Genomic DNA, 26,303 nt, shown 5'->3' on the forward strand with positions numbered 1-26,303 from the left:
AGCAAATTGTAGTGTGAAGAGATCCAACATAACTGACCTTGTATAGCCAGTTGTTCTATGTAGTTAATGACATTTACAAAACTGTGAACATTACTGTGAGAGAGAGTTAGTGAATGAGACAAAATCATTGGCATTTGATTTCTTGTAGCATAAGCTTTGCAAAAATTAGAAAAGTTTCATTTTCCTTTTGATTTTTGTTAGAGAAGATTGTCTACATGTGCTGTTCTTTTTTTTTTTTTTTTTTGTTGTTGTTTTTATTGTATGGTCATTAACAACAACCAAAAAAAATTATTTAAGTTTCTATATAAACTATAGTAATACGAAAAAAATTAATTATTTATACTAAATATACTTTATGCTTATAATTTTCATGTTTATACATGAAAATTATAAGCTTTTAAAGGGGAGTAATGTAAAAATAAATAATCAGCCACTTAAATTACAAACATATTAATAAATAAATTAAAAATGTAGTTAACAACTTTAATCAAATACTATGAAAGTACAGGAAGCCATAATGGCATGAAATCATTTACAGAGTATGAGTAAATATGAGTACTTCAAGTTTCAGGTGAAAACTGTCTCCTGATTTTGTTTCAAGATGCAGGCCCAAGACAGTATATTTCTAAGCTGATCCTTAGAAAGTGATTTGGTTTCACGAAACAAAGTTTATAACCGTTGTTATCTGAAAATTTCAAACAAAATTCAACACCAAATTATTGAGCAGGGAGACTATACATACCTGCGAACTCTTCAGATTCATTCGGAAGATTTCCAGTAATCAGGTATTGTCTAGCTAAAAGTAAAAAGGAAACTTAACAATAAGTTTAGTTTTCAGTCAAGTGTATATTATTTATCTATTTAGTTTTTCAATTATGGACTTACCAAATTTAATGATGTGCACTTAAAACCTGACATTAGGTGGCACTGCACATGTTTAGCAGATTTAAGTATGTTTACTTTTGTTTCTGGACATGAGCAGCACATGACTACATGAATATCAGTTATTTCCTAATGTTATTTTTCCCATACTTATTTATATTGTTAAATAATTTTAATTAACTGTGAGTGTATACTGCTTAATACTGTTTTCAAAGGACTAGTAAAAGACTGAACTTTGTGCTACAGTTGTAAAAATGTAATCATTAAATCTGTATTCAAAACTATACATTAAAGACACCATATACATTTGCTCTATATATATAATTGATTTTTGGTTTTTATGGACACATCAACAACAGCAATCATAATGCACCAAATTATTTGTTATATTATGTTCTCTGTATGGGAACTTAATGCATGTTTATGAGTGTTACATATTCGTTCTGTGTGTATCATTATTATTTACAGAATATGGTAGATGTTCATTGTCACCAAGGAATGTTTTGTCTTTCCTTATGATGTGAAGATCATTCATCTATCATTTTCTTATGTTTAACTGTTTGGTTAATGTCACATGTTTGACATCATGTGGAGGTTCTTCGGAGTAGAAACTATGTATGTTGTATGTATATCCTATCCATGCCATGGTAAGTACAACTCCCCTTCTTGATTTCCTTATGCTTGTCTTCTAGTGTTCAAGTTTTGATTTTATTTGATATATAATTTATTTAATGTTTGGTTTTGCTAGCATTCTTTCCATTTTGTTAGACAGCAGTTTGGACAAGTGACTTTTAGTCATTTTATGGAAGTTGGAACAGTCGTTTATGAAGGTTTTTGGTTAATTTTGCTATTTTGTCAGCTTCTTTGTTTCCTTTTATTCTTAAATGTTGTGGTATCCAGGAGGGAAGTCTTTCCTGTTCTTCTTTTGTTAAGGCTGTTATCTGTTTAATTTGCTGAAGAACTGGATGAACTATATTGTTTGTATATGGCTCAGATTACACTAAGTATATTACACTTCTCAAATGATGTGTTAATTCTAAAGTGCTCTGCGCTATCTGAACTGCTTCTACATTCTTTTGGAAGTAGACAGCATAACATCTGGGAAACTGCTGATGCCTTTCACACCGTCCAATTTTCATCTATCAGTGTGTATTGGTACACTATTGGGGTACTGTACTCTATGCACTTCATGTAGTTGCTGAAAGTTGGTGTTTGGTAAAACCTTTTTATTCCACCACTTTTATATGGAGAGCTATGGATTGATTCTGTGTTGTATTACATATTTTTCTACATTTGCAATATCTATTCTGAGATTATGCATTATCAATAGTTCTTTTAATCAGATGCCTAGAGGTTGGTTTACACGTTTGAGATTTCTCTATATGTTTTCCCATCTTGGAGAGAATAGGAGTGCCTAGTTCAGATGTTCTTGTGTAGACTTTATCATGTATGCATATAGTAATGCCAGTTGTTCTTTTCTCAGGGATAACAAGGGATAAACAATCATCAATATCAAGTGGACCAATCTGATTCATCACCTTCCTTCTAGAGTTTACATAAGTAAAGAACTCCTTGCTGTTTTTCTTTGCATCCCTTGCCAAAGATTTCTCGTAATCTGCCTTCGCCTGCCTAACCTCCTTTGTAACTTGGTACAGATCAACTTATATCTATCATAGGCTTCTGTGTCACATGTTAATTTATATGTATCCCATGCATTTTTCTTCACTGCCATATGTCTCATTAGTTCATCTGACATCCATTTAGGCCTGAACCTTGAACAATATTTCTTAGTTGGTATGTAAAGCCTAGTAGCTTCCAAGATAAGTTCTTTGAATGCTTCCCATTTTAAGTTTTGCTGTTGGTAACATCATCAGTTGGTCCCACTGTATAGAATTTAAATACTGTCTCAGACCATCGTAGTCGCCTTTACAAAAGCAATAACCCTTCCCTTACTCCTGATGGTAGTTACCTCCTTGAGTAAATCCCACTTCAGGAAGAATCACTACTGATAATCAAATCAAGAGTATTGCTCCCTCTAGTTGCCTCCAGAACATGCTGATTTAGAAAACAATCATCCAATAAATCCACAAAAGCCTTGCTAGTGTGTGAGTGACCAACACACAAATTCCAGTCAGTATCTGGGAAATTAAAATCCCCCATTATAAGACTCTGATTTACTGGCCCACTCTATTTCCCTGTATAGTTTCTCATTATACTCATCAGAGTCATTATGCCTATAGCACACTCCTACTCTCAATTTTGATCTCCCAATGCTTATGTCACACCAAACACTGCACTGTCCAGCGATATCGATTGGCTTCACTTCCTTGGATTTTATGTATTTCTTAACTAATAGCATAACCCCTCCTCCCTTCCTATCCTGTCTATCCTTTCTGTAGACGCTGTACTCCCCAAATTCCAGTTCTGCATTACTTATATCTGTGTGACACCATGTCTCTGATATCCCAACAATATCCGCCTTTGATGCTTTGAAAAATACCTCAAATTTATTTACCAAACTCCTAGCATTGGTGTACATGCAAGTATACATGCACCTGTTCTTTTTCTTAGCTACTCTAACACAACCCATGTGTTTACTTGTACCCCAATGACTCCCAGCAATCTCTGAAATATCCTGCATCTTATTTTCCAAGCTGCTGCTCATTCCAATAGAAGCAGTGCAAGAATCACTTTCACCTCTGTCAGTGGCTACTGTTAATCTATTAGTCCTTGTATTCCCCCAATCTAGCAGTTTTCCGACCCACCTAACACTGCCTCGATAGCATCAGCAAACATTCTTGCACCCTTTCTATTTAAGTGTATCCCATCCCTGTAGAAGCAGTCTCTCCTGTTAACAAGTACAGACCAGGCTGAAAAAAATTCTACCCCTTGAGCCTTGCACAATCTTTCCAGGGCCGAATTGATAGACAGGGCTCTCATCATATACTCCCTCCTATCGTGTCTGGGCAGAATTGCAGACACTTTCAAATTCAGCCCTAATTCATGGCTTTTTTTCAACAGTGACCTGTACTTGTTAAGTAATTCGGCTGGTCTCCTACTCTTAATATCATTAGTGCCAACGTGTACAACTATATCACCTTTTGTGCCCTTAAAAGATGATATCCGCTCTACAACGTCATCAACCTTTGCCCCTGGCAGACATACCCTGGTCCTGTTCCACCTATCGTTTTTACAAAGTTTCCCATTTCCCTGACAATAGAGTCACCAACAACTACTAGTTCCTTTGGGACCAGCGCATTCTGCCTTGGGGGTTGCCGCTGTGTTGCGTGATGCCCAAGTGCAAGCTCTGGCGTTGGTGCGGGCAGCTGAGAACTTGATGGGCCCCCCCTTCACTTTTAATCCTTCAAGGGCATCCACCCTGTCCTTCAAGCTCTCATATAGGCCCATAACAACGCTGAGTTGTCGCCTGATTTCCCTTACACTCCTTGCATCCCGCACATACAAAGACATCCCCCATGGCAGTATCACGTCCCGTACCTGACTGCTCCACAAACATCAAGCAAATAGTGCATTTTAAAAGGCTGTGATTCAGAGGCAACTGCCCCCCTCAGTTCTCCCCTGAGCCACAGCACTCCCATTGGCTTGAGCCTTTTGCTTTGCTGCTCTGGTCTGAGTCATGATTTCGATTTAATTTCAATAAAATTTCAATTTCTGTACAAAATTAAAACCCTAAACTTGTATCCCAACACAGTTATAACGCTATATTTATGTTTCAGTATCGAGTGTTATCTACGAAATCCCTTTATATAACTTCCGTATCAAGTTAAGTATTAATTATTTATTTTTGCTAATTATTTATGTTACGTAATCTAAGTCGTTATATGTATATAGTTAAAAGTACAATTTAATTGACATTGAAGTTCAACAAGATTAATAGATTTACTGATTAATTGACAATATTATATTATGTACTATACTAAGCTTATGCTATCTAGTTCGAGATATTTTGTATCGCGTAACAATGGCGGCAGTTTACGAACGGTAAATCTACGGACACTTAAGTATCGATTAACTTCCAATTCTCGCTGTCTCAATTCAGAATAAACTAAGGATCCTGACTAGCTACTTACAGAAAATAATTTGATATAACAATTGGTTAATAAATCGGCTAAATATGGTAAAAAAAAAAAAACCTCCCGTTCAACGGAGCTGCAAATTGTAACACATGGATTTGATACCCTTTGATCCTGCACCCACTAAATTTGATATTTAGTGGGTTGCAGAATTTGGAAACTAGACACCTTAGAGGAGATTTGATTGAGGTGTTTAAGGCTCTGAGAGGCATCAGTAAAATGAATGAGGACGAAATTTTCAAGATTATAAATGATGCTAGAACTAGGGGACATAAATTCAAGTTACGGGGGGGAAATGTTTATATTGGACTGCAGGAAGTTTTATTTTAGTCAGCGAGTTATAAATTACTGGAATAAAATTCCTACATGGTTAGTAGAGGCTGACAGTTTGGGTAAATTCAAAGGTCATCTGGATAGTACCTTTGGGTCAGGGAAGCACATAGGATGATAGGTTTAATTTCCTTTTCTTTTATTAATTATTATTTTTTTTATCATTGTTTTATTCAGTTTTTTTTTTTTTTTTTTTTGGCTGGTGCAACATAAGCCATAGGCTTTTTTGCACCATGCAGCCATTACTAATACTATTTATCTCTCTAAAAGTCATATTTATAATTAATAAAAATTGCACTACACTTTCATCGTTATCATATGTTCCGTTATAAGAATCAATTTTGAACGCCTTTGTGATATTTTTCTAAAACACATTTTTGGAGATCACTACCATAAAACAATAAAAACCATTTGCACTTTCCGGTTTATTGTGCTTTTCTTTTAACACAAACTATTATAAATGGGTAGTAAACTCGATCTTATTGCATTTGCGATAATACCAATAACTGGAATTCTGTGAGTTTTTATATTATGGTATTATGGTGAAATGAGTTCCTCTTCATTGAAATCTTCAATCTTATAAAAAACATAAATAAATTTTCAGAATCTTCTCTTCATTCCTATTTACTTATTACAATCGTGAAGGGAAAGGAACCAACAGAAAGTGCAAGTGCTGGCAGTGCTAGGAAACAAAACAAAATTGATTTGGAAACGAAGATGATTAATTAAGAAGTACGAAGCAGGACAAAGTTTGTCATCTATTGCACAGCATTAGGACTCGCTGCTTATAAGGGACAGTGTGCATATAAAAGAACATGTTAAAGGATCAACACATATAAGATCAACACTGATCACAAAACAGCATTCAGGTGCTATATCGAAGATGGAAAAGCTATTAATAGTATGGATAGAAAATCAGATTGAGAAGCAAGTGCCCCTGAGTCCAGTGGCTATTCAAGCAAAAGCAGAAGTATTTTATGAAGATATTAAGGATAAATATGGTGAATCCCAAGCCAAGTTCGTGGCAAGCAACAGGTGGTTTAATAGGTTCAAGCATTGCGCTAGTTTCCACAACATTAAAGTATGTGGTGAAGTTGTCAATGCTGATTCTGCAGCTGCAGGAAATTTTGTGATGCGTTGGAAAAAACCCCTTCTAAATCTCCACAGCCCTCAACTTCTGCAGCAGCCTGCTTATCCAGCTGGAGCCTTAATTCTAGCAATAATGCTCGAAAGGTAAAACTTGCTGATGTTATGCTTGTCTCCTCTCTACTTTTGTAATTTCATAATTCTGAAATTTTTGTAATTTTGTAATTTCCTTACAATTTTGTAATTTTAAGGAAAAATTACACTTTTGTAAGTTTTCCTGCACATGAGATAAAAAAAAAATTGAATAAATAATTCTATTTACATGTTCATCAAACGTTTCTTTTTTGCTTCATGCAAATTCAGCATGCATAATTGCGAATGCTGCATAAGAATTTAGGGAAATTCTGACATACGTAAAATTCGACTTACGTAGAGTTCCATTTAATGCAACCCTTACATAATTCGGGTAGTGGCGGTATTAATCTTTGCTGAAAATAAACAAGCTAAAAAAAATTGCAGATTAAGAAGTAGAAGCATTTCTCAGGTTAATCAAAAAAAAAATCCTTAAAGATGTACATTTAAATGTCTTTGTCTTTTGTGAGCAGTGTGAATATCCTGAATCAAGAACCACATATAGAAACCAGTCACAGCTTCATCTCACATGGAATCTCTCCTCATTGTCTTCACTAACATTACCCACACCACATTTGGTTTAAAGGAATCCATGTGATAGTTTAAGTAATGGAGCTTGATTGACATTCTGCATCCTATTTGACTACCACTGTAACTGAGTGGTCAGGCATGAGGGTACATAAGTATACGTGCTTTAAGTGATCGGAGTTCAAGCCCGTGACTGCCAAATACAGTAAACCCCCGCTATTCGCGGTATCTGTATTCGCGATTGCTGATTTAATATAAAATGAAACCTAAAAAAATGTGAATTTTAAAGCGCTGTGAATATTTTCCACCATAAAAAAACATGGGCGTGGCTAAAATTATCTTTCCCGGTCAAAACAGCACTCAGTGGGTGGGTGTGGAGAGGAGTGGCAAAATCGCGAGCGTGGATGTTTCTCACTAATCCTTGTTCAGTATGTGTTATGCGCTTGTCATGGAAGGTTTCTTCGTTTGCTTTTAATTTATATGCTTATAAATTGAATAAATTTATAAATTGATATGCGTACAAAAGTGATAAATCTACCATTTTGCAGTGTAAAACAGACTTTTTCGAGTGTTAACGGAAGAAAGTGACTTTATTGTGGACAAGTTCTTTCTAACCCATACAAAAAATATGGCTACGAATAACAAGGGAAATGTGAAAAGATCAAAGAAGGTGATGACATTAGCGAATAAAATTGAGTTATTAGATAAAATTTCTAATGGTGAAAATGTCTCCTCAGTGGCAAAACATTATAAAATCAATGGATCAACGGTACGATCAATCAAAAAATCGGAAGAAAAAATCTGCCATAGTGTCCGTGAAAATGCTTTAATTTCTTAAAAAATTTGCTCTGTAACTCGCGATATTAAATTAGAAAAAATGGAAAAGGCTTTAAATCTGTGGATAGAAGACCGAACTCAAAATAAAATTCTGTTAAGTTCACTCATCATTCGGGAAAAGACAAAACTCCTTTATCAACACTTTAGCAAAACTGGTGATAGCACTGGCGGGATAAGTTTTTTTGCTAGCAAAGGCGCTGGTTTGAAATATTCTAATAAATATTACATTTAATATTAAATTGTTTCTTATTTTCATTTCGATGCCATATGCTTGCATTTCACTATGTACTGTCTATGTACATAGTCATATTATGAAGGTACATCTAATACATACATAGACAAAATTTTAGACTAGTTTTTCTTATATATTTCATACTTTGGAACGGAACCCCTTTATTACTATGGGAGCCATAACTCAGTATTCGCGTTTTCGGTATTCGCGACATTTCTCAGGAACGTAACAACATTTCTCAGGGGGTTTACTATACAGTGCTGTCTTGTATTCTTTCGATCTCGATCTTGTGAACTTCTCTGACCATGTGGTCATCCTGGAGTATAAACAGAAAATTTATTTATTATTTTATTTCCTTTTTTCCATTATGGAATGCATCCATTTTCACTTATCATTTTCAATTTTCATTCTTAATACTACCAAGAAAGCCAATCACTACAAGGTGAAATGACTGCCAGGTATTTCACTCATCAGTTATTTTGACCTCCAGTTCTCCATTCCATAATTTTCTATTGTGGAATGCATTGCAATTTTTATTTTCCTAATATTACCAAGAAAACCATTCACTACAAAGCAGATTGACTGCCAATCACTCCATTCATCATCAGTTATTTTGCCCTCCAGTTCTTGTGAAGCCAACATCCACTTTATTTGCAAACTAATAAATATGCCACCCTTCCATTTGCTTCAGACAGTTTTGCAAACAAATTGCATATGCTTGAAGGTGCCACCTTGCAGATCCAATGCTATAACAAATTGTTTGACCGGTTCCAAATTGATATGTAGTGATGGAAACAAGAATTTGTTTCTTTGAATGAGGGGATTATTCACTACATTGCGTGCACCTGGCTGCAGGCGACTATCATGGAAACAAGAATTTGTTTTTTGGAATGAAATGATTATTCAATGATTAAACTACCTTATTTAATGATTATTAAATGATTAAACTACCTTACAAGCTGAGAAGGAATTCCAGCATCTTGAAGTTCCCACCACCATCCTGTTTAGACAGTACTGTCTTGGTTATACCTGATCTTCTCTAATACATGCTTTGCATTTCTGTAATCTTCTTTAATATGAATGGAGTGCCTACAGGAATCAATGAGTGTATATTTCCATTGTGAAGCAATACAGTTTTCAAACTTGAACTGTCTATGAAAAGCTGACATTCTTCTGAATTGTGACCACTACCAGTTTCTTCATTAAGCTGAATCAAAACAATAGCACAGGAATTCTGCAATAATGTACATAAGTGATGTGCATAAGTGATATATCTTTTGCTGTATGTCTTGCAGTTGGGATACAGTAGATTTAATCCTTTAAGCTGGATGTCAAGAGCTGTGTATTTGATTTGGTTAGACCCAATTCCCTCAAGACCTAATCCATTTTTTGCTGAATAGAGAAATTCTGTCTTGCAGTTGGGATCCAGTAGATTCTATCTTTTAAGCTGGATAATATTCAGGAGTACGGTTACTATGTGCTCCTGAATATTATGTTGAAAATGTGGTATTAAGAAGAGTTATTCGATTCTGTTGGTGATCACCTTGTAAATGAAGTTACATTGTAGTAGGATTGAGTGTTTTTTCACAATATCAGGTAGTATTTAACTACTTATAGCCGTGTTTATTTCGACACTTGGAACATTCTTTGTTCTAACAGTCAGCTGATTGCTTGCCTATGCTACAGCATAGGATAAATACAGGCATAGCCCACAATTATGACAGATTAAGTTCCAGGCCTTTGTTGTAAAGCGGATCACTACCTTTTTTCACTCGCAGATGCATGTAGTAAGAGTAAAAGATAGGAAAATATAAAAAAAGTAGGAGGTTGCAGATATGATTAGAGGGGATTGATCATTTTAAAACCTTTATTTTGACAAAATAAATGATAAAAATCTGCTTCTGCATGACTTCAATACATTCACGTTGTCTGTACAATATAAATTTATTGAAGCACAAATCTTAAGTGGATGGCACAAATTCTACATCATCCGGATCTTCTTCATCTACAGCCAAATGTTTCCTTGCAGACGATTTGGATGGACTTTTTGTAGGCCTAGCTGATGCTCGAGAAGGACTTTCAGTTGATGTTGAAGGCTGATCTAAGATTTGAGAGGATGCTGGAATCCTCTCAAATGAAAGTAGGAATCCAGTGAAGTTTGAATTGTGGCTCTTCTTTTCTTTTCCTTGTAGATTTCTCTGTAACAGGTATATTGATCTAAAATAGCAGCGTTTACTTTGGAACGTCTTTTAAAATTGGGATCTGCCTTTTCAAAAATGGACATAGCCCCTTCTAAAAGCCTGAATGTTTTTTAAAGTTTCTTGCAAGTTAGCTTCTTTAGGAATGGGATTCAGTGCATCCTCAGGATGAGAATCCTCCTCATTCCTCCTAAGCTCTTCAAGTTCTAGAAGGTCTTCATTACTTAAGGGCTGTGAATGTGACCCAAGCAGTTCAGTAACACCTTCAGACTCCACTTCTAACTGCCTTGCCATATCTACAATATTTGTAGTAGCCTCCTCAACATGATTTTCAAATCCTTCAAAATCATCTGTAGTAAACTTGGGATACAACTTCTTCTAAATGCCTATAAGTGTTGACTGTTTCACTTCATCCCATGCATCCCTAATAGTCTTGATGCCATCCAAGATCATGAAGCCTTTCTTGAATTCTTTTACTACATTTGCTCTAGGCAGGGTCGGTATATTGGTGCCCCAGGTGGGGAGGCATTCTTGCACCCCCTTCCAGATAGAAAAAATTTAAGGTGTTTTTATTGAGTTAATATTTTTATTTTTGCTAGAGAAAAGTTAAACGACAAAAGTACACACAAAAAAAACCAACCAAAATATTTATGGTGTTTTAATTGTCATATTAAATCGTTTTTCCCCTTTCACGAAGCATATGCATCCTCTCAAAACTTCAACACCTCCAGTGTCATGCGTCCCCAAAGTGTCAGCGCTCCGGGTGATCGCCCGGCTCGCTTGTAGCTCAGGCCGGCCCTGGCTTAGGCATACTTTCAGATTCACTGTCTATTGCAGCTACAGCCTCAGCAAACGTTCTCCTTAGGTAATATGATTTAAATGCATCAATAACACCTTAGTCCATTGGTTGAAGCAAAGAAGTAGTATTTGCAGGGAGCAAAATTACTTGAATGTCTGGGTTAAGATCACCTAATGATTTAAGGTGGCCAGGTGCATTATCCAAAGAAAGTAAAATTTTGAAGGGAATTTTCTTTTCTGTACAGTATTCCTAAACTGCAGGCACAAAGTAATTTGAAAACTACTCTTCAAAAAGTGATGCAGTAACCCATGCTTTTGAATTTGATTTCCGATAAGATCTGGAGATCTTGCATAATTCTTTAAAGCCCTTGGGTTTTCTGAAATTAGCACATAGGCTTCAATTTAAAAAGACCTGCAGCACTGGAACCTAACAAAAGGGTCAGCCTATCTTTTGCTACTTTAAATCCCGGCATTGACTTCTCTTCCTTTACTATCCTTGAAGGCATTTTTTTCCAGTAGAGGCTGATTTCATCAACATTAAAAATCTGCATGTCAGGATAATCTCCCTCATCAATGATCTTGGCTAGCTCATCAGGAAAATTAGCTGCAGCTTCTGTATCTGCACTGGCTACTTCACCTTGAATTTTAATGTTATGGAGGTTGCACCTATGCTTAAATCTATTAAACCACCCTCTACTGGCAGCAAATGCAGAATCCTTAGCTGCCTCCCATCTCCTGGCTTTCATGTCAGCAAAGAGACTTAGGGCCTTACTCTGGATGATCACTTGGCTTAAGGGAACACACTGGCTAATTTGATCATCTATCGACACCATTAAAAGTCTTTCCATGATGGCAGTAATATTGTCATGTTTACGAATTATTGTTGTATAGCACTTCTCACTTCACTTAGAATTTTCTCTTTGTTTTTAAGAACAGTAATAACTGTAGGGCGAGGTAAGCTTAGCCTATGACCTATCTCACTGTTTGATACACTATCATCACTCAGTTTAATAATTTTACCCGTGGTATCTAATGTAATGTGTGACTTTTGCTATTATCTGCCATTATTAATGTATAATTATTATATTATGTAAATATATATATACTTACATATTATACTGCGTAAAAGTTTGTACATTAATCAACAGTGAAACACAGTAGTGATCTGTGTTTCGCTGTTGATTACAGTGAAACACAGTTACAGAGATAAACAGCACACAATGACACAAAATTACCAACTGAGTCTGCCACATGGAGGGCATGTCTGTTGATTTCTCATTGCCGTATTATAATATGGGAAGGAGATGTCATTAATGCAAATCAGGTGTCTCAGGAACGAAGCATAGAGTATAATTAAAAAGTGTCATAAATATGGATAGTTGTAAAGCAGGGTACACCTGCACTTAACATTTTATCTGGCTATATAAAATTTATTCATTGGGAGGCGGGGCCTGTACAAATTAACATGAAAATATATATTTAAGAATATTCAAAAATCATTAATTGAAAATATTGGACATTAGCTAGACATTGAGAGAGGAAGAGGGATAATAATGCCACCTCACTGAAGATATAAAAAAAAAAAAAAAATTAAATAATGCAAAACTAATTGAATAATGCATGTATATACGCATTATTTATATATATATATATGCATGTATATGCATATATATATAAATGGGAGAGGGAAAGCAACAGGAAACTACCCTATAAAGAAGGCATATTCCAAGCAATCTGAAAGTCTGCTTTCAACAGAATGCTGTTGAAAGCAGACAACAGAATGCTGATGGTTATGTCAGGCCTGGCAGGGGAAGTGTCACTACTTTCCAGGTCATCGTGTGGAATTGGGATCCGGAACTTACGAATGAAGTTGAAATGTGGAAAGCTGGAGAGTGTCAAAAGGGAAATGCACAGGAATGGAATTGATGTGCTTGGGGGATGGAGACAAGATGGAGTGAAGTTGGTGAATTTGTAAGTGGAGACTATAAAGTTGTGCACTCTGGAAGTAGTGGCGTACGGAGGGCAATAATTATGACAAGAATTCATGACAGCATTAATAGATGTGGAATTGTTGGGACATAGACTTATCATGGGCAAATCCAGTCAACATGGTAATTATACAAGTTTATATGCCAACATTAAATAGTGCTGAAACATTAGTTGGTGGAATTAATACAGAAAACCAGATCAAGAGAAACATGATAATTATGGAGGATTAGAATGCTGTGGTTGGAGAGAAAAGGGAAGAAGAAACTGTGGAGAACTTTGGTCTAGATGTGAGAAACATAAGAGGTCAATGCTTATTGGAGTTTTGTACAGAAGAGAGTCTAATGGTAGCAAATACATGGTTTAAGGCACCACTTTGCAGAAGATGTACATGGAAGAATCCTGGCTCACAAAAGGTACCAAATTGATTACATCTTAGTTAAACAGAGATACCGTAACCAAGTGGAGAAAGCAATGCCTATCCAGGAGCAGACGGAGATTCGGACCACTCACTCGCAAAGATGAATATGGAACTAAAATTAAAGTGCCCGAATAAAAGGAAATCATTCATGAGATGGAACATTGAAAAATTTGTGCAAAAAATGTGTTTCAAGATCTGACCAATGTTATCGTTATGAGACTACGAACAATCTAGAACATAATTGGTCTTTAATCAAGGAGATGACTTGTAAAGCTACACCGGAGGCTCTGGGTAAGAGTGAAAAAATTAGGTGAAAGCCTTGGATCATAGATATTTTACTGCAGAACATCGATGAAAGGCCAAAAAATTGATAATGATTGAAGGATGAAATTGATAGGGAATGTAGGAAGGCAAATGAACAGTGGTGGACAGAGAACTGTCACGTGATTGAAACGCTCAAACAACAAGGTTTGGTAGATTTGGCATATAGCAAAATCAGAGAGTTAACGAGAAAGAGTAGCAGAATTCAAACAAGAGCAATGCGGGATGAAAAGGGAATGACAATACTGAATTTCAAAGAAAAAAAGGAAAGATGGAGGAGATACGTTGAAGAACTTTATGAAGATTCAAGCATTGGGAATTGACAACATACCTGTAGAGCTTTTAAAATACAATGGAGAAAATCTGAATAAAGCCTTATTTGAACTGATAAAGAAGATATACAGTGTTGGGTTGAGGAATTCTGCACATCAATCATAATCCCCATACCCAAGAAGATGACATCAACAGTATACCAAAACTACAGAACTATAAGTCTTATTACCCATGCAACCCGTCTGTACTGCTCACAAAACTTCATATCTGCCTGCACAATTACCCCCAGGTCCTTTTCATTCTCTATCACTGTCAGTGTAGTACCACAGAGTTGATACGTTGCTCTGGGGTTATTGTTTCCCATATGTAGTACTTTACATTTGTCAATGTTAAACTTCATTTGCCACCTCTCAGCCCATCTGCTCAACCTTTCCAGTCCTGTTGCAGCAGTATAGCATCAGTAGTGTTCTTAACAACCCTGCCAACCTTTGTATCGTCTGCAAACTTGGACATTAAGCTTGATATACCATCATCAATATCAGTTATAAATACAGAAAACAATGGACCCAACACTGAACCCTGAGGAACTCCACTAATAACATTAGTCCACGATGAGCAGTGTCCATTGATTACCACTCTCTGTCTTCTCCCCCTCAACCATCCCTTTATCCATAGCAGCAGTTTGCCTCCAATGCCACACTGCTCCAATTTGTGCAGCAGTCTGCCATGTGCAACAGTATCCAAAGCCTTTCTAAGATCCAAATATATAATGTCAAAGTTATTCCCTGCATCCAGTTTTTTTTTGTGACTGCATCATAGTATCTAATCAAATTGGTCGGGCAAGACTTTCCCTTAACAAAACCATGCTGTGTCCGAGCTATAACTGAAGTCTTGTCTAGATGATCCTACAGTGCTTCTTTAACCAGTGCCTCCATTAATTTTCCTGGAACAGAAGTTAAACTCACAGGTCTATAATTACTTGTGTCAGCCTTTGATCCTCCTTTGTGAATTGGGGTCACATTTGCACATCTCCAGTCTATGGGTACCTCCCCTGAATCCAAAGAAGCCCTCATAATTATGGCTAAGGTTTTGCTTACTTCCTTTGCTGCCTCCTTTAATATAAACTTAACCCCAGTGGCTCACATCTGGTGAGTATGGGCTTGGGAGACCCAGTGGTCAGGGTCCTGAGCTGGATATCAACATTCTTCTCTTTCTTGGTGATTCCTTTCTACTTCTCTCTCTATCTCTCTTGCAGCCCATCTGCAAGTTATACTGTTACATTCAAGCTTGGGGTACGGGAAGTTTTTTTTTTTTTGGCTGGTGCAGCATAAGCTTCAGGCTTCCTTGCACCGTATGGCTAATAATAATAATAATAACTGATTAGATCCCATCCAACCCTGGTGCTTTTTTATATTTATTCTCAACAATTTCTCCTCCACTTTCCCCTCAGTTATTACAGAATCATCTAGCTCACTGCCAGAGTTTACTTCACCTCTGGCATTCCCCTTCCTGAATAACTCCTCGTGTGTGAATGTAGATGCAAAATACTCATTTAGTTTGTTAGCCACCTGAGCAGGATCCTCAACTGTTGAACCATCAATATCCAGTGGATCAATCTGATTCATCCCTTTCTTTCTAGAGTTTACATAGGTAAAGAACTCTTTTCTGTTTTTCTTTGCATCCTTTGCCAAAGATTTCTCATAATCTGCCTTTGCCTGCCTAATCTCCTTTGTGACTTGGTTACAGACCAGCTTATATCTATCATTGGCTTCCATGTCACCCATTAATTTATATGTATCCCATGCATTTTTCTTCTCTGCCATATGTCTCATTAGTTCATCTGACATCCATTTAGGCCTAAACCTTGAACAGTATTTCTTAGTTGGTATGTAAAGCCTAGTAGTTTTCATACGCATTTGCTGCACTACACCTCTCAGAGTCTTATACATCTTAATAAAGTCTTCTTTAAGATATCTAGTTTCCAAGCTTTGTAGTCCACATTCAAAATTCTTTCTGCATATGGACACCCTTTTGCCAATTTCACAGGTTGCATTTTCTGTCTTTGGAGATAGCACACTTTTGTTTGTAGCTTTAATGATATATGCATATACACATTCAAGCTACAAATTATCTCTAAACTCATTAGAAAACAAGAAGAAGAAAAAAAAAGAAAAAGAAAGAAACCTTTATTATATGTAATACATAAATGTCACTAACATAAAACCTTCAGTTTCTACCAAAATACTGACACTGTTACATTCAGCTTACAAAATACATATAAGAAACAGTTAAATCATAAACTTTTGTTACATAGTATATAATTGGTAGTACATTTTGTTTATATTCGTGTATGCAAATTTTTTAATAATTTTATTTTTAGCTTAGTGTGTGTGTTAATATAATCATTGTATATATTGTAGATTTAAATTATCAAATATCAGATTTTGAAATTTAGTATTATTATTTTAGCTGCTTCAAGTTCACCATACACTCAGTTGGAAGAAAATGGATATGTTTATTCGCCATTTAAACAGCCAAAAGGAATTATGAAAACAATGAATTGGATTGTTTCATTACCCTTCCTTGTTGCATTTTATTTTACTGTGCCTGACTGTCATACAAAGAAATGGAAAAAATGTTTCTTTTTAACGTTTTTGATGTCATGTATATGGATATCTGCTATGTCATATCTCATGGTTTGGATGATTACAATAATAGGTAGGTGCCATTTTTATTATATATTCCATATACTAGAATTAATTTTCTTTATTGCATTTTAATCACTTTTTTTGCCATTTACAAAGAATGGCAGATAACCAATGAGAAAACATTAACATACTAAAATAAGAGCAAGCTTGTGAAACCACTATTAACAGTTTTTTTTTGGTTAAAATGAAGGGCCCAGGATGCAAAGTATTTCTCATTGACATATATTGAGCTTCTTGTACAATAAATAGACTTTGATATCCATTTACAGGAATTATAGTGAAAGATTTGCAAATATCTGATTTATGAACAAACATTTTTTGACACTGATAATTCAGTTTATAAACCTTGAGATTATAAACTTTCCATAACTTAATCAAGTATCATCTTGTAAAAGTAAAATTGGCAAGAATGAAATATTTTCAGCTTTTATGTACTGTATTTAACAGTTAAGCAAGACCATGCAGTTAAATATAATACATTATTTAAAGCATATTTTTTGTGAAACATGTTATCAAGCAAACACGATGAAAGTGCAAATTACTAATATTATCTCCTGTTAGATGAAAAGTGATTTATGTTTAAAATGAATTTTTTTCGGAGGAAACTGTTTGCTGTTCTATCCAAAGTATTTCATATTTCCATTGAAGGTGCCATGGGTGGTGTGCCAAATTTGCAGCACCTGAAACATTTGGGCATGGTCGTATGCTCTTTGAAGCGGTGACTGCCCCATTTTATGAAGATTCTACTTTTTTTGTGAGATGGTCTTCCAGGCTGCCAGAGACAGCTCCACGAAAATGCCATAAACTGGCAAAATGCTAGTTGATGGCATTTTGCACTCTGGCTCTTGTTAGGCACTTCGGGGAGATCAGAGTTGCAGGATCTTTATCCAGGTAGTCTTGCTGTACGTTCCTTGTTTACAGCTCCATCTGCATTTCCGCTGGGGGTTATGGCCTTGTCCATGTCATAGATAATGTCATATGCTCTACGTAACAGTTCTCCATATGTTTAGGTGGGGAGAGGATTGCTAGGTGCACAGATAACCCACGTATTCATTGATGGGCTATATTGTATTGTCTTCCTGAATGGCTGGGTGCATTCTGATTTCATAAGAATAATCCAGTCTCTTGTAGCTATAAACACTTGTCGATTTAGAATCCTGTGGTTAGGCACCATTGATATTTGTGTGATAGCAATGCAGCTATTGCATTGCCATCATAATAACTAAATAAATTGTCTCCACGTTTCTCCTTTGTGAACTGAAATGACATTTGATTTTAGCACAAAAACAAGATGTTTGCACACTGATGTAGACACAAATGTTAATAAACAATAAAGAATGACAATGCTGTAATACAACCTCTGTCTACCATAATTTTTTTTTTTTTTTTTTTTTTTACAAAACTTTGAGCATCCTTAGTGGCCAAAGGACACAGGCCCATGTTTATGTGCAATTTTTTTACTTATTTTGGGCCATAGAACAGGCTCCTACAGTATGATAGATTCCTTCTGAAACACCATATATTCCCATTTTTTTGTTTTAATTTGTTTGTGTGTTATTTTTTAATAGACAGTATTTGATTGTTTGCAATATTCATTCTGAATATAGCTATTGTTTCATTTGCTTTAGGCTTTACACTTCACATTCCTGATACAGTAATGGGACTTACTTTCCTTGCAGCAGGTGTTAGCATACCAGATGCTATTTCTAGTCTTCTAGTGGTCAGGGAAGGTAAACTTTTACTGGTGGTATTATGACATAAATTCATTTATCTTGCATAGCCTCTTAATTTTTTTGTAAATGTTTTAAGTTTTTCTGTTTTATAGGTCTGGGAGATATGGCAATATCTAATGCAGTGGGCAGCAATGTCTTTGACATTTTGTTATGTTTAGGATTGCCTTGGTTCCTTCAGACAGCTATATTTCAGCCTGGTTCAGAAGTGTTAGTGAGAAGTAAAGGTAAGTTGTTACATCTTTTACTGCAATAAGTTTTTGGTTTTTTTTGAAGCATTAGCAACTAAGGCCATATTCCTCCGGGATATGCGGTGGTCATTCCCTGACCTTTCCACATCCTCCGTATTTTGTGGTGACGGGCTCGAAAACTGGTCTAATCAAGAAGCGTGTGCTACGCACTGCTGCTCCTTCCCACCTGGCTATGGAGGCGCCTACTGCAATAAGTAAAACTTTTGATTACCCAGTTCTCGGTTTTAGCATGATCCAAGGAATTCCACAGTCTGTCCTGCTTCAATGAAGTTTTGAAATGCTCTGACTACTACAGTTTATACTTAGTTCACCATTTATGATTTTTAAGTATTGTTGTGATGGTTTATTGTCAATTGAGAACATACTGTCAAAGTGTAAATCATATATGATGACAGTACTGAGCTTGAAATTATTTAAGTAAGCAAGCACAATTGCTGAAAACAAGTGCAAATAGTTTATTTAAATATAAAATTGCACTTTGGATATAGTAAGATTGAATGAATTAATGAAAAAACTATGCCAACTTTTTTTTTGTTTGCTTTAATTTTACTGTTTTAAATGTATATCTGTACCCAATGCCAGATGGAATTAAGTCATTTTAAAAATTTCACAGGAGAGCCTAGGAAATTTTATTTTTTGTCTCATTTTTATTGATTTTCATGGGCAGTGATAAAATTATTGTTCAAGGATTATTTACATAATAGGCAAACAGTTTCTATACATTTCGCTGAAATGTATGTGCTAAATGACATAAGTTTTTCAAAAAAAATTGTTTATTACAAAAATTGTACTTAATATTGTGTAGTTTCACAATGTCTTCTAGTTCTTCTGTTGAAATAAACTTTAGATTCCGCTTTTTTTTTAATAATATAAGGAGATTGTGGAGGCACGTTAAGACTGTTAAAATTTTTGAAAAAAGAAAACTGAGATACTATTCATTGTCTCAATCTTGCAGGCAAGTTATTGCCAGTCCCATGGTATTATTATAGCAAAGTTGGGAGATTGTATTCCTTCTCAATGAGTGAATGTACAGAATCAGCTTCTATGTGAGTATATCCATGAATAAGGAATTTGTGATTAATTTATTTTACTTGGAGCATGTAGCAGTAGCATAATATCATTTGCATGTTCCTGGCAGTTATCTGACCAAATCATTAGCTTACTTATTTGAGAAGGAAAGTCTTTTGATGAAATGACATATTTTAATAAACAAAAACCCATTTCATTATTGCCATGCCCAGCAATTGATTCATTACACATCAGGCATTAAGATTTCTTAAACATGACAACATTTACTGTGTAATTGAATGACAAAAGTTTCAATGAATAAAAGCTTTAGGATTTGTTAATACTGGAGTTGGTAAACATTTTTGCAAGTCAACCATAACTTTTTTGTGGGATGCTTTAAGTGATCTCATTTTATCTTGCATTCTTTTCTTAACATAATTGAGTCTCAGCTAAATGATTGTCATATTTCATCTGAATACCTTGTTGTTCTTCTAAGGAAGCAGCTTTCAATTTGATCAGAAACTGAGTATGTGAATCACGTGTCATTTGAAAGAGGCTTAAATCCCAAATTATATTCAGAGTGGAATATTTCATTTTAGAGTCACTCTGCCTATTTCAGTATATGCTGCTAGAATGTACCCACTTTAATAGTTATTAAAGTGGGTACATTCTAGAAATATTGAGGTGAATCCCAAGCAGGGCTGACCCAAGCTTTCTTGGCACCCTAAGCAAAAATTTTCAGTTGCACTTTTCAATATTGAATAGTGATGTGAAGATCCATCTGCAAAAATTATATAGAAGTAGTCAGATAAGGTTTTTGTTATATTTTCCTTATGTTTATAAATGTGATTCATTTTTATTTCTGTTATCCAGTAAGGATTAATTTCTTATTTCAATCTTTTAAAGGACTTTCCCCTGTAATAATGAAATTGAATTTAATGAAATGCATACTTATATTTCCATAAATGTGGCACTTATACATAAAAAATAAACTTGAATTATAAGAGGAAACCTCATACCTTTTTAGTAGGACTGTAATTCTCTCGACACTCAATCACGGATGATTATATTATTATATGAACCCACTCCATGTGCATAATCATAAACAAATCAAATTAAAATAGTTATTAATTAAAATCATCATGCATTCAATTCTCATATCACACCAAGCGCATCAAGAAGAGTCACAGAAAGTCGGCAGCCACCACCCCCCAAAAAACCAACCAATAGCGCATGCTACCATGAGAATTGAAAAACAATTGTCGTAAAAAAAAAAAAATCTTAAAACCATGAAACAAATAAATATTCATCAATTCACAAACAATTTAAACTTTAAAAACGTTTATAACTTCTTTTAAGTGACCAACTTATTCAGTTTGTTACCGTGTTCACAAGAAGTACAAAAGTGATTTGTGAATGATATTCCCCCTGTTTTATATAAAATTATCGAAACCTGACACGAGATTATTTATATAGACCAATACAGCCACCAACTCCCCAAAAAACCAACCAATATCGCATGCTACCATGAGAATTGAAAAACAATTGTAAAACAAAATCTTAATACCACTAAACAAATAAAGGATGGAGGGCGTCGTGACCGTTGGTCGGCTGGCTGTAGTTCAAAGTGCTTAAATTGGACTTAAATTGTGTTCTTTGGATTCCCCAGGTGATGGTGAGTCCCCAGATATCTTTATATTGCCAAACTTCTAAGGCGTTTTGAAATTATAACTATTTTTCAAATTCTTGTTGTCGTGGTCACTCACGAACATCAGCATTATAACACCATATATAGGTTTGGCCGTTGTGCATTATTGGATTCTTTTTCTTTCTTTCATTGGTGATATATTCCTTGTAGTTGAATTTAGGTAATGAACATTGTACCCTGAACTTTCGACTTGACCTCCAATTTTAAAATATATAATTTTTGAAATGTATATAGTCTAGTTATTTTGGAGTTATGGCTTACTATGTTTTTGTGTATAATAATTAAGTTACCTGGTGGCAGCCATACCCTCTTCCTTGAGTGTTGAGAACAAAGGCACTTGTTCCTAGAGTGTGGTCACGTGACCAGTCACATGATCAGCCTGATTGGCTGGGGAAGACTCCTGCTTTCCAACGAAACTCAGTGACGTTGCTCAAGTGAATAAAGTATCTATCTATAATATGCAAATGAGCAATGAATTATTAATGAGGATTATTAATTAATGATAGTATTAGGAAATTATGACAATAGTTACTTCACCTTTTCTTTTAGCTATAATAATCTGATTAATATGTTTAAAGTGTGCTGTGCATATTGCCTACTGTGACGTCACTCTGTCACGTGGCACACATGTTACTAGTTGTGGACAAATAGTATCCCCTAACTGATTTCCTTAGAACTACAAAATTTAGGAGCTTTATTCCTCCTCCTGTAGACCTTTCAGGAGAAATCAAATTTTCTCAGGAGCAACCTCTTACAATTGCTTTACTGTTGTTGTTGTTGTTATGGGAGTTTAATGGCACATAAGCTACTATGGCTATAATGCACCTATTCATTTTTAATATAAGGAAATGAGAAATTTTCATAAAATCAGAAATCATTAAAAAGTCCAATTTGCTTCAAAAAGTTGAAAAATTCGAAAATATTTGCCTCGTCACCAATGAGATTCTCTTAAAGTTGTTGGTTTATCAAGATTTACCAGTGATAGCAGGGTTGATGTTCTGTTTTGTCTATAGGTCAATGAGAATGTGTTTAACAGTCAGATTCATATAACAATGTGAACACTGTGGTGGATTGTCTCCTCTAAGTAAATAAAGATGGGTTAGATGGGTATGACCTATTCTTGCCCTTGAAAGGACTACTTCTTCTCATCTTGATGTACAGATACTGGGGCGCCAAATTTTCGGATCATGTTTAAATTGAAAGAGTTTATTATTTGTTTGAGTGTACCATATTGTTGTCCATTCTGACAAGCATGCAGCTTGAATAGTTAATGCATAGTCTGATGGCAGAACAGGGATATTAGTTAAGTCTAAGGTAGTTGGATTTTTTGCAGCTTTATCAACCAGTTCATTACCCAAAATACCAGAATGTGCTGGAATCCAACAGAAGGTGACCTGTTGATGGCGTTCTTCAATTTTTAGTAATATGCTTCGTATTTCGTCTATAACAGGGTGAACTTTATCTGAGAAATTACATAAAGCCATGATTGAACTGAGCAAATCGGTGTAAATAACAGATTTTAAAGAGCAATCAGAACAGAGATTTTGTAAGGCCAGTTTAATTGCATGTAATTCAGCTGAGAAGATACTGAATTCAGAAGGAAGGGATACTGAAATATCAGTATTCAGAAACACTGCAGCTGCTCCAACGTTTGAATTAGATTTAGAGTCATCTGTATAAAAATGGGGAAAAATCAATATATCTTTGAGTGTGAACTGCATGAAGTTGTTTGATATTAGATGCTTGTAAAACGCCCTTTCCCCATTGGCAGAGGTAAGTGTCGCAAGTCACCAGAGGAAGAGAAGCCCATGGTGGTCAACAGCAGGTTGCTACCTGTTGTACGGAATGAACAGAAACATTCCAAACTTCCGTCAGTTTAAGGAGGTGAAGACCAGCTGGCTTTACTATGCTGGGTTTATTTCTGAAGAGGTTTTCTAATGGTGGATTGAACAACTATGACTGAATGGGATGCGAGGCACAACTTTGTATCTTAACAGCATACTTTAGTAACAGAGTTTTTCTACTTAACGTTAGTGGGGGCTTGTGAGCATCAATATAGAGACTGTGTGGGCAACGTTCTGAAAGCACCAGGTGCAATCCTCAAAGCACTGTGTTGAATGGGATCAAGCCAACGTAATGCACTCAATCTGGCTGAATCATAGATGGGAGCTCCATAATCAAGCCAGAATCTGATTAATGCCCTGTATAGCCAAAGCAGAGAAGTACGATCTGCACCCCATGTTTGAGCGGATAAAGCTCTGAGTATGTTTAATTTTTTAGAGAGGAAGTATGTACATTTTTAATATGGTCTATAAAATTTAACTTTTTGTCAAGGATTAATCCTAGAAACCTGATGTTATTAGTGAGGATGGAGACATTAGAAATTTGGAGTTCAAGACCCAGATGAAGTTTGCGTTTCCTACAAAAAAGGATACCAACTGTTTTTCTGCTGCGAGAGCCAATAGCCATCGAGGCTAGCCCACTGTTGTATTTTATTAAGTGATATCTGAAGCTGCCATTCAATAGATGTCATATTTTGGAAAGGTCATCTGCATAAAGGTAAGTCTAGTCTCGACTGTATTTGGAAGCTGTCTGGTAATAGAATCTATTCTAAGAGCAAACAGAGTGGCACTCAGTACTGATCCCTGTGGAACACCACCTTCCTGCATGAACATTGCAGAGAGGGCATGTTGGTACTGAACTTGAAACGATCTAGTATGTAGGAAGTTCTGAACAAATATAGGAAGGTTGCCCCGCAGACCAAGCGAGTAAAGATCACCAAGTATGCCATGCCGCCAGGTGGTGTCAAAAGCCTTTTCGATATCTATTGAAACCATTACAAGATGTTCACATTTAACAAAGGCATTTCGAATGGCGAATTCAGCCTTGACCATAAGATCTAAGCACAACCTATTTTTACGAAAGACATATTGACTGTGGCTCATTAGATGTTCTGACTCAATGATCCAGACGAGTCTTCTATGGACAATTTTTTCTAGGATTTTGCTGAGGCAGCTTGAGAGAGATATCGGTCTACAGCTATTGGGGTTGGTTGGATCTTTCCCAGGCTTTAGGAATGCCAAAACAGTAGAGTGATGCCAGGAAGCTGGAAAAACATTTTCTGAAAATATACGATTGTAAAAAACCAGCAGCAGGCACAAAGCTTTGTCATCAAGACGTTGTAGCATGACATAATAAATCCCATCTGGTCCTGCAGCACCATTGTGGGCTGTTCTAATGGCATGCAAAAGTTCAGAGGATTGCAGAGGTTTGTTATATGAAAGTTAATGGCATGCTTTTCTTTGGTGTTTTTAATTCGTTGGAATGATGTAGATTAGGCTGATGCTGCTGAGATGGCGTCTCCGTAGCCAGGTGGGCAGGAGCAGCAGTGCATAGCACACGCTTCTCGATTAGACCGGGGTTCGAGCCCGTCACCACCAAATATGGATGATGCGGAAAGGTCAAGGAATGACCACTGCATATCCCCGGAGCAATATGGCCTTAGTTGCTAATGCTCCTAAAAACCAAACAACAAGCTGCTGAGATTTCGGCAAAAGTATTGCCCAAAGCATTAACAATATCTAAGGGACTGGATAGGTCTTGCCCTTTCCAGGAGAGGATTGGAGAAGGTATAGTAGGAAACTTACCAGATACCTGTCTAATATTTTTCCATATAGTTTTTGGATCAGTGTTTCTGTTAAAGGTCGATGCAAAACGGGTCCAGGATTTTTTCTTGGCTTGCCTTTGTATAAATCGTGCTTTTGCCCTTAGCTTCTTATAAATAATGAGGTTGGTTGTGGTTGGACATTGCCAAAATAAATTCCAGGCTTTAATTTTTGCTTTCTTTGCTTTTGTGCATTCCTCATTCCACCAGTAATTATAATGCTTGCGACCAGGGAGATTTGATAATGGTATTGTGTCCTTGGCCACTTTTAAATGTATCGTGATATAATCTGTTACATTATCAATATTCTGGAGCTGAATTTTTTCCTCATCAAGAGAGATTGATGATCGAAATTTTCCCCAGTCTGCCCAAACAAATTTCCATTTCCTGCGGGATTTGTTTGAAGAAGTCTTTGATATAAAAAAATTGCATATGATTGGAAAGTGGTCACTGCCCATAGGATCATTTGAAACACCACTCTACGCTTGGGACCAGCACTGGAGAACAAATTGAGAGATCTATTGCTGAGTTGTATGTGAGTGTGTGTACCAGTATTGAGTATGGTAAGGTTTTGCAACTCTAGAAAAGCTTTCAATGAGTCGACCCCGTCTGTCTAGTTTATGATCGCCCCATAAGGGATGGTGCCCATTAAAATCCCCTAATATTCAGAGAGGTGGAAGTATCTGTATGAAGAGATCTTCAAGATCTTTTAAAGAGTAAGTATGGTTTGGTGGTGGGTAAATTGAGACAATTGTCACTGAAATACAGATGTACAGCAACAGTTTCTATTTCAGTTTGAAGTGGAATATGTTTAGCATTAGCAGAGGCATTTGATGCAAGAAAGCAAGCTTATGCAGCATCAGCCAAAAAAAAAAAAAAACCGCTTCCACTTCACTTTATTTGGGACATTTGAATTTATTAGGATTGCTACACCATGGGCAGCATTTGTTCTATTATGATCTCTTCGATAAAGGCAATAATTCTTTATTGAAGGAGAAATTTGTGAGGTTAGGTAAGTTTTCTGAAGACAAAGAGCAACTGGAGAATACCAGTTAATTAGATCATGGATATGCTTTTTAAAGGTGACTGGCTTATTACGTTCCAATTTTGATTTGT

The 26,303-nt window shown here is 35.9% G+C and overlaps 1 protein-coding gene across 4 annotated transcripts in view; it reads left to right on the forward strand.

Annotated features, from left to right (window-relative positions):
- The window catches only part of LOC150085669 (putative sodium/potassium/calcium exchanger CG1090), a 273,451-nt gene that overhangs the window by 221,920 nt on the left and 25,228 nt on the right, over window positions 1-26,303 (forward strand). For all 4 annotated transcript variants that reach the window (XM_090374171.1, XM_090374172.1, XM_090374170.1 and 1 more), the window contains 3 exons: window positions 16,588-16,836; window positions 18,455-18,556; window positions 18,652-18,783. In XM_090374171.1, the coding sequence (XP_090230297.1) occupies window positions 16,588-16,836; window positions 18,455-18,556; window positions 18,652-18,783 (483 nt within the window). The remainder of the gene's footprint in view (window positions 1-16,587; window positions 16,837-18,454; window positions 18,557-18,651; window positions 18,784-26,303) is intronic.

This window comes from Mastigoproctus giganteus, chromosome 5 (assembly GCF_048544385.1).
Source record: "Mastigoproctus giganteus isolate SK-2022 chromosome 5, ASM4854438v1, whole genome shotgun sequence".
Lineage (NCBI taxonomy): Eukaryota > Metazoa > Arthropoda > Arachnida > Uropygi > Thelyphonidae > Mastigoproctus > Mastigoproctus giganteus.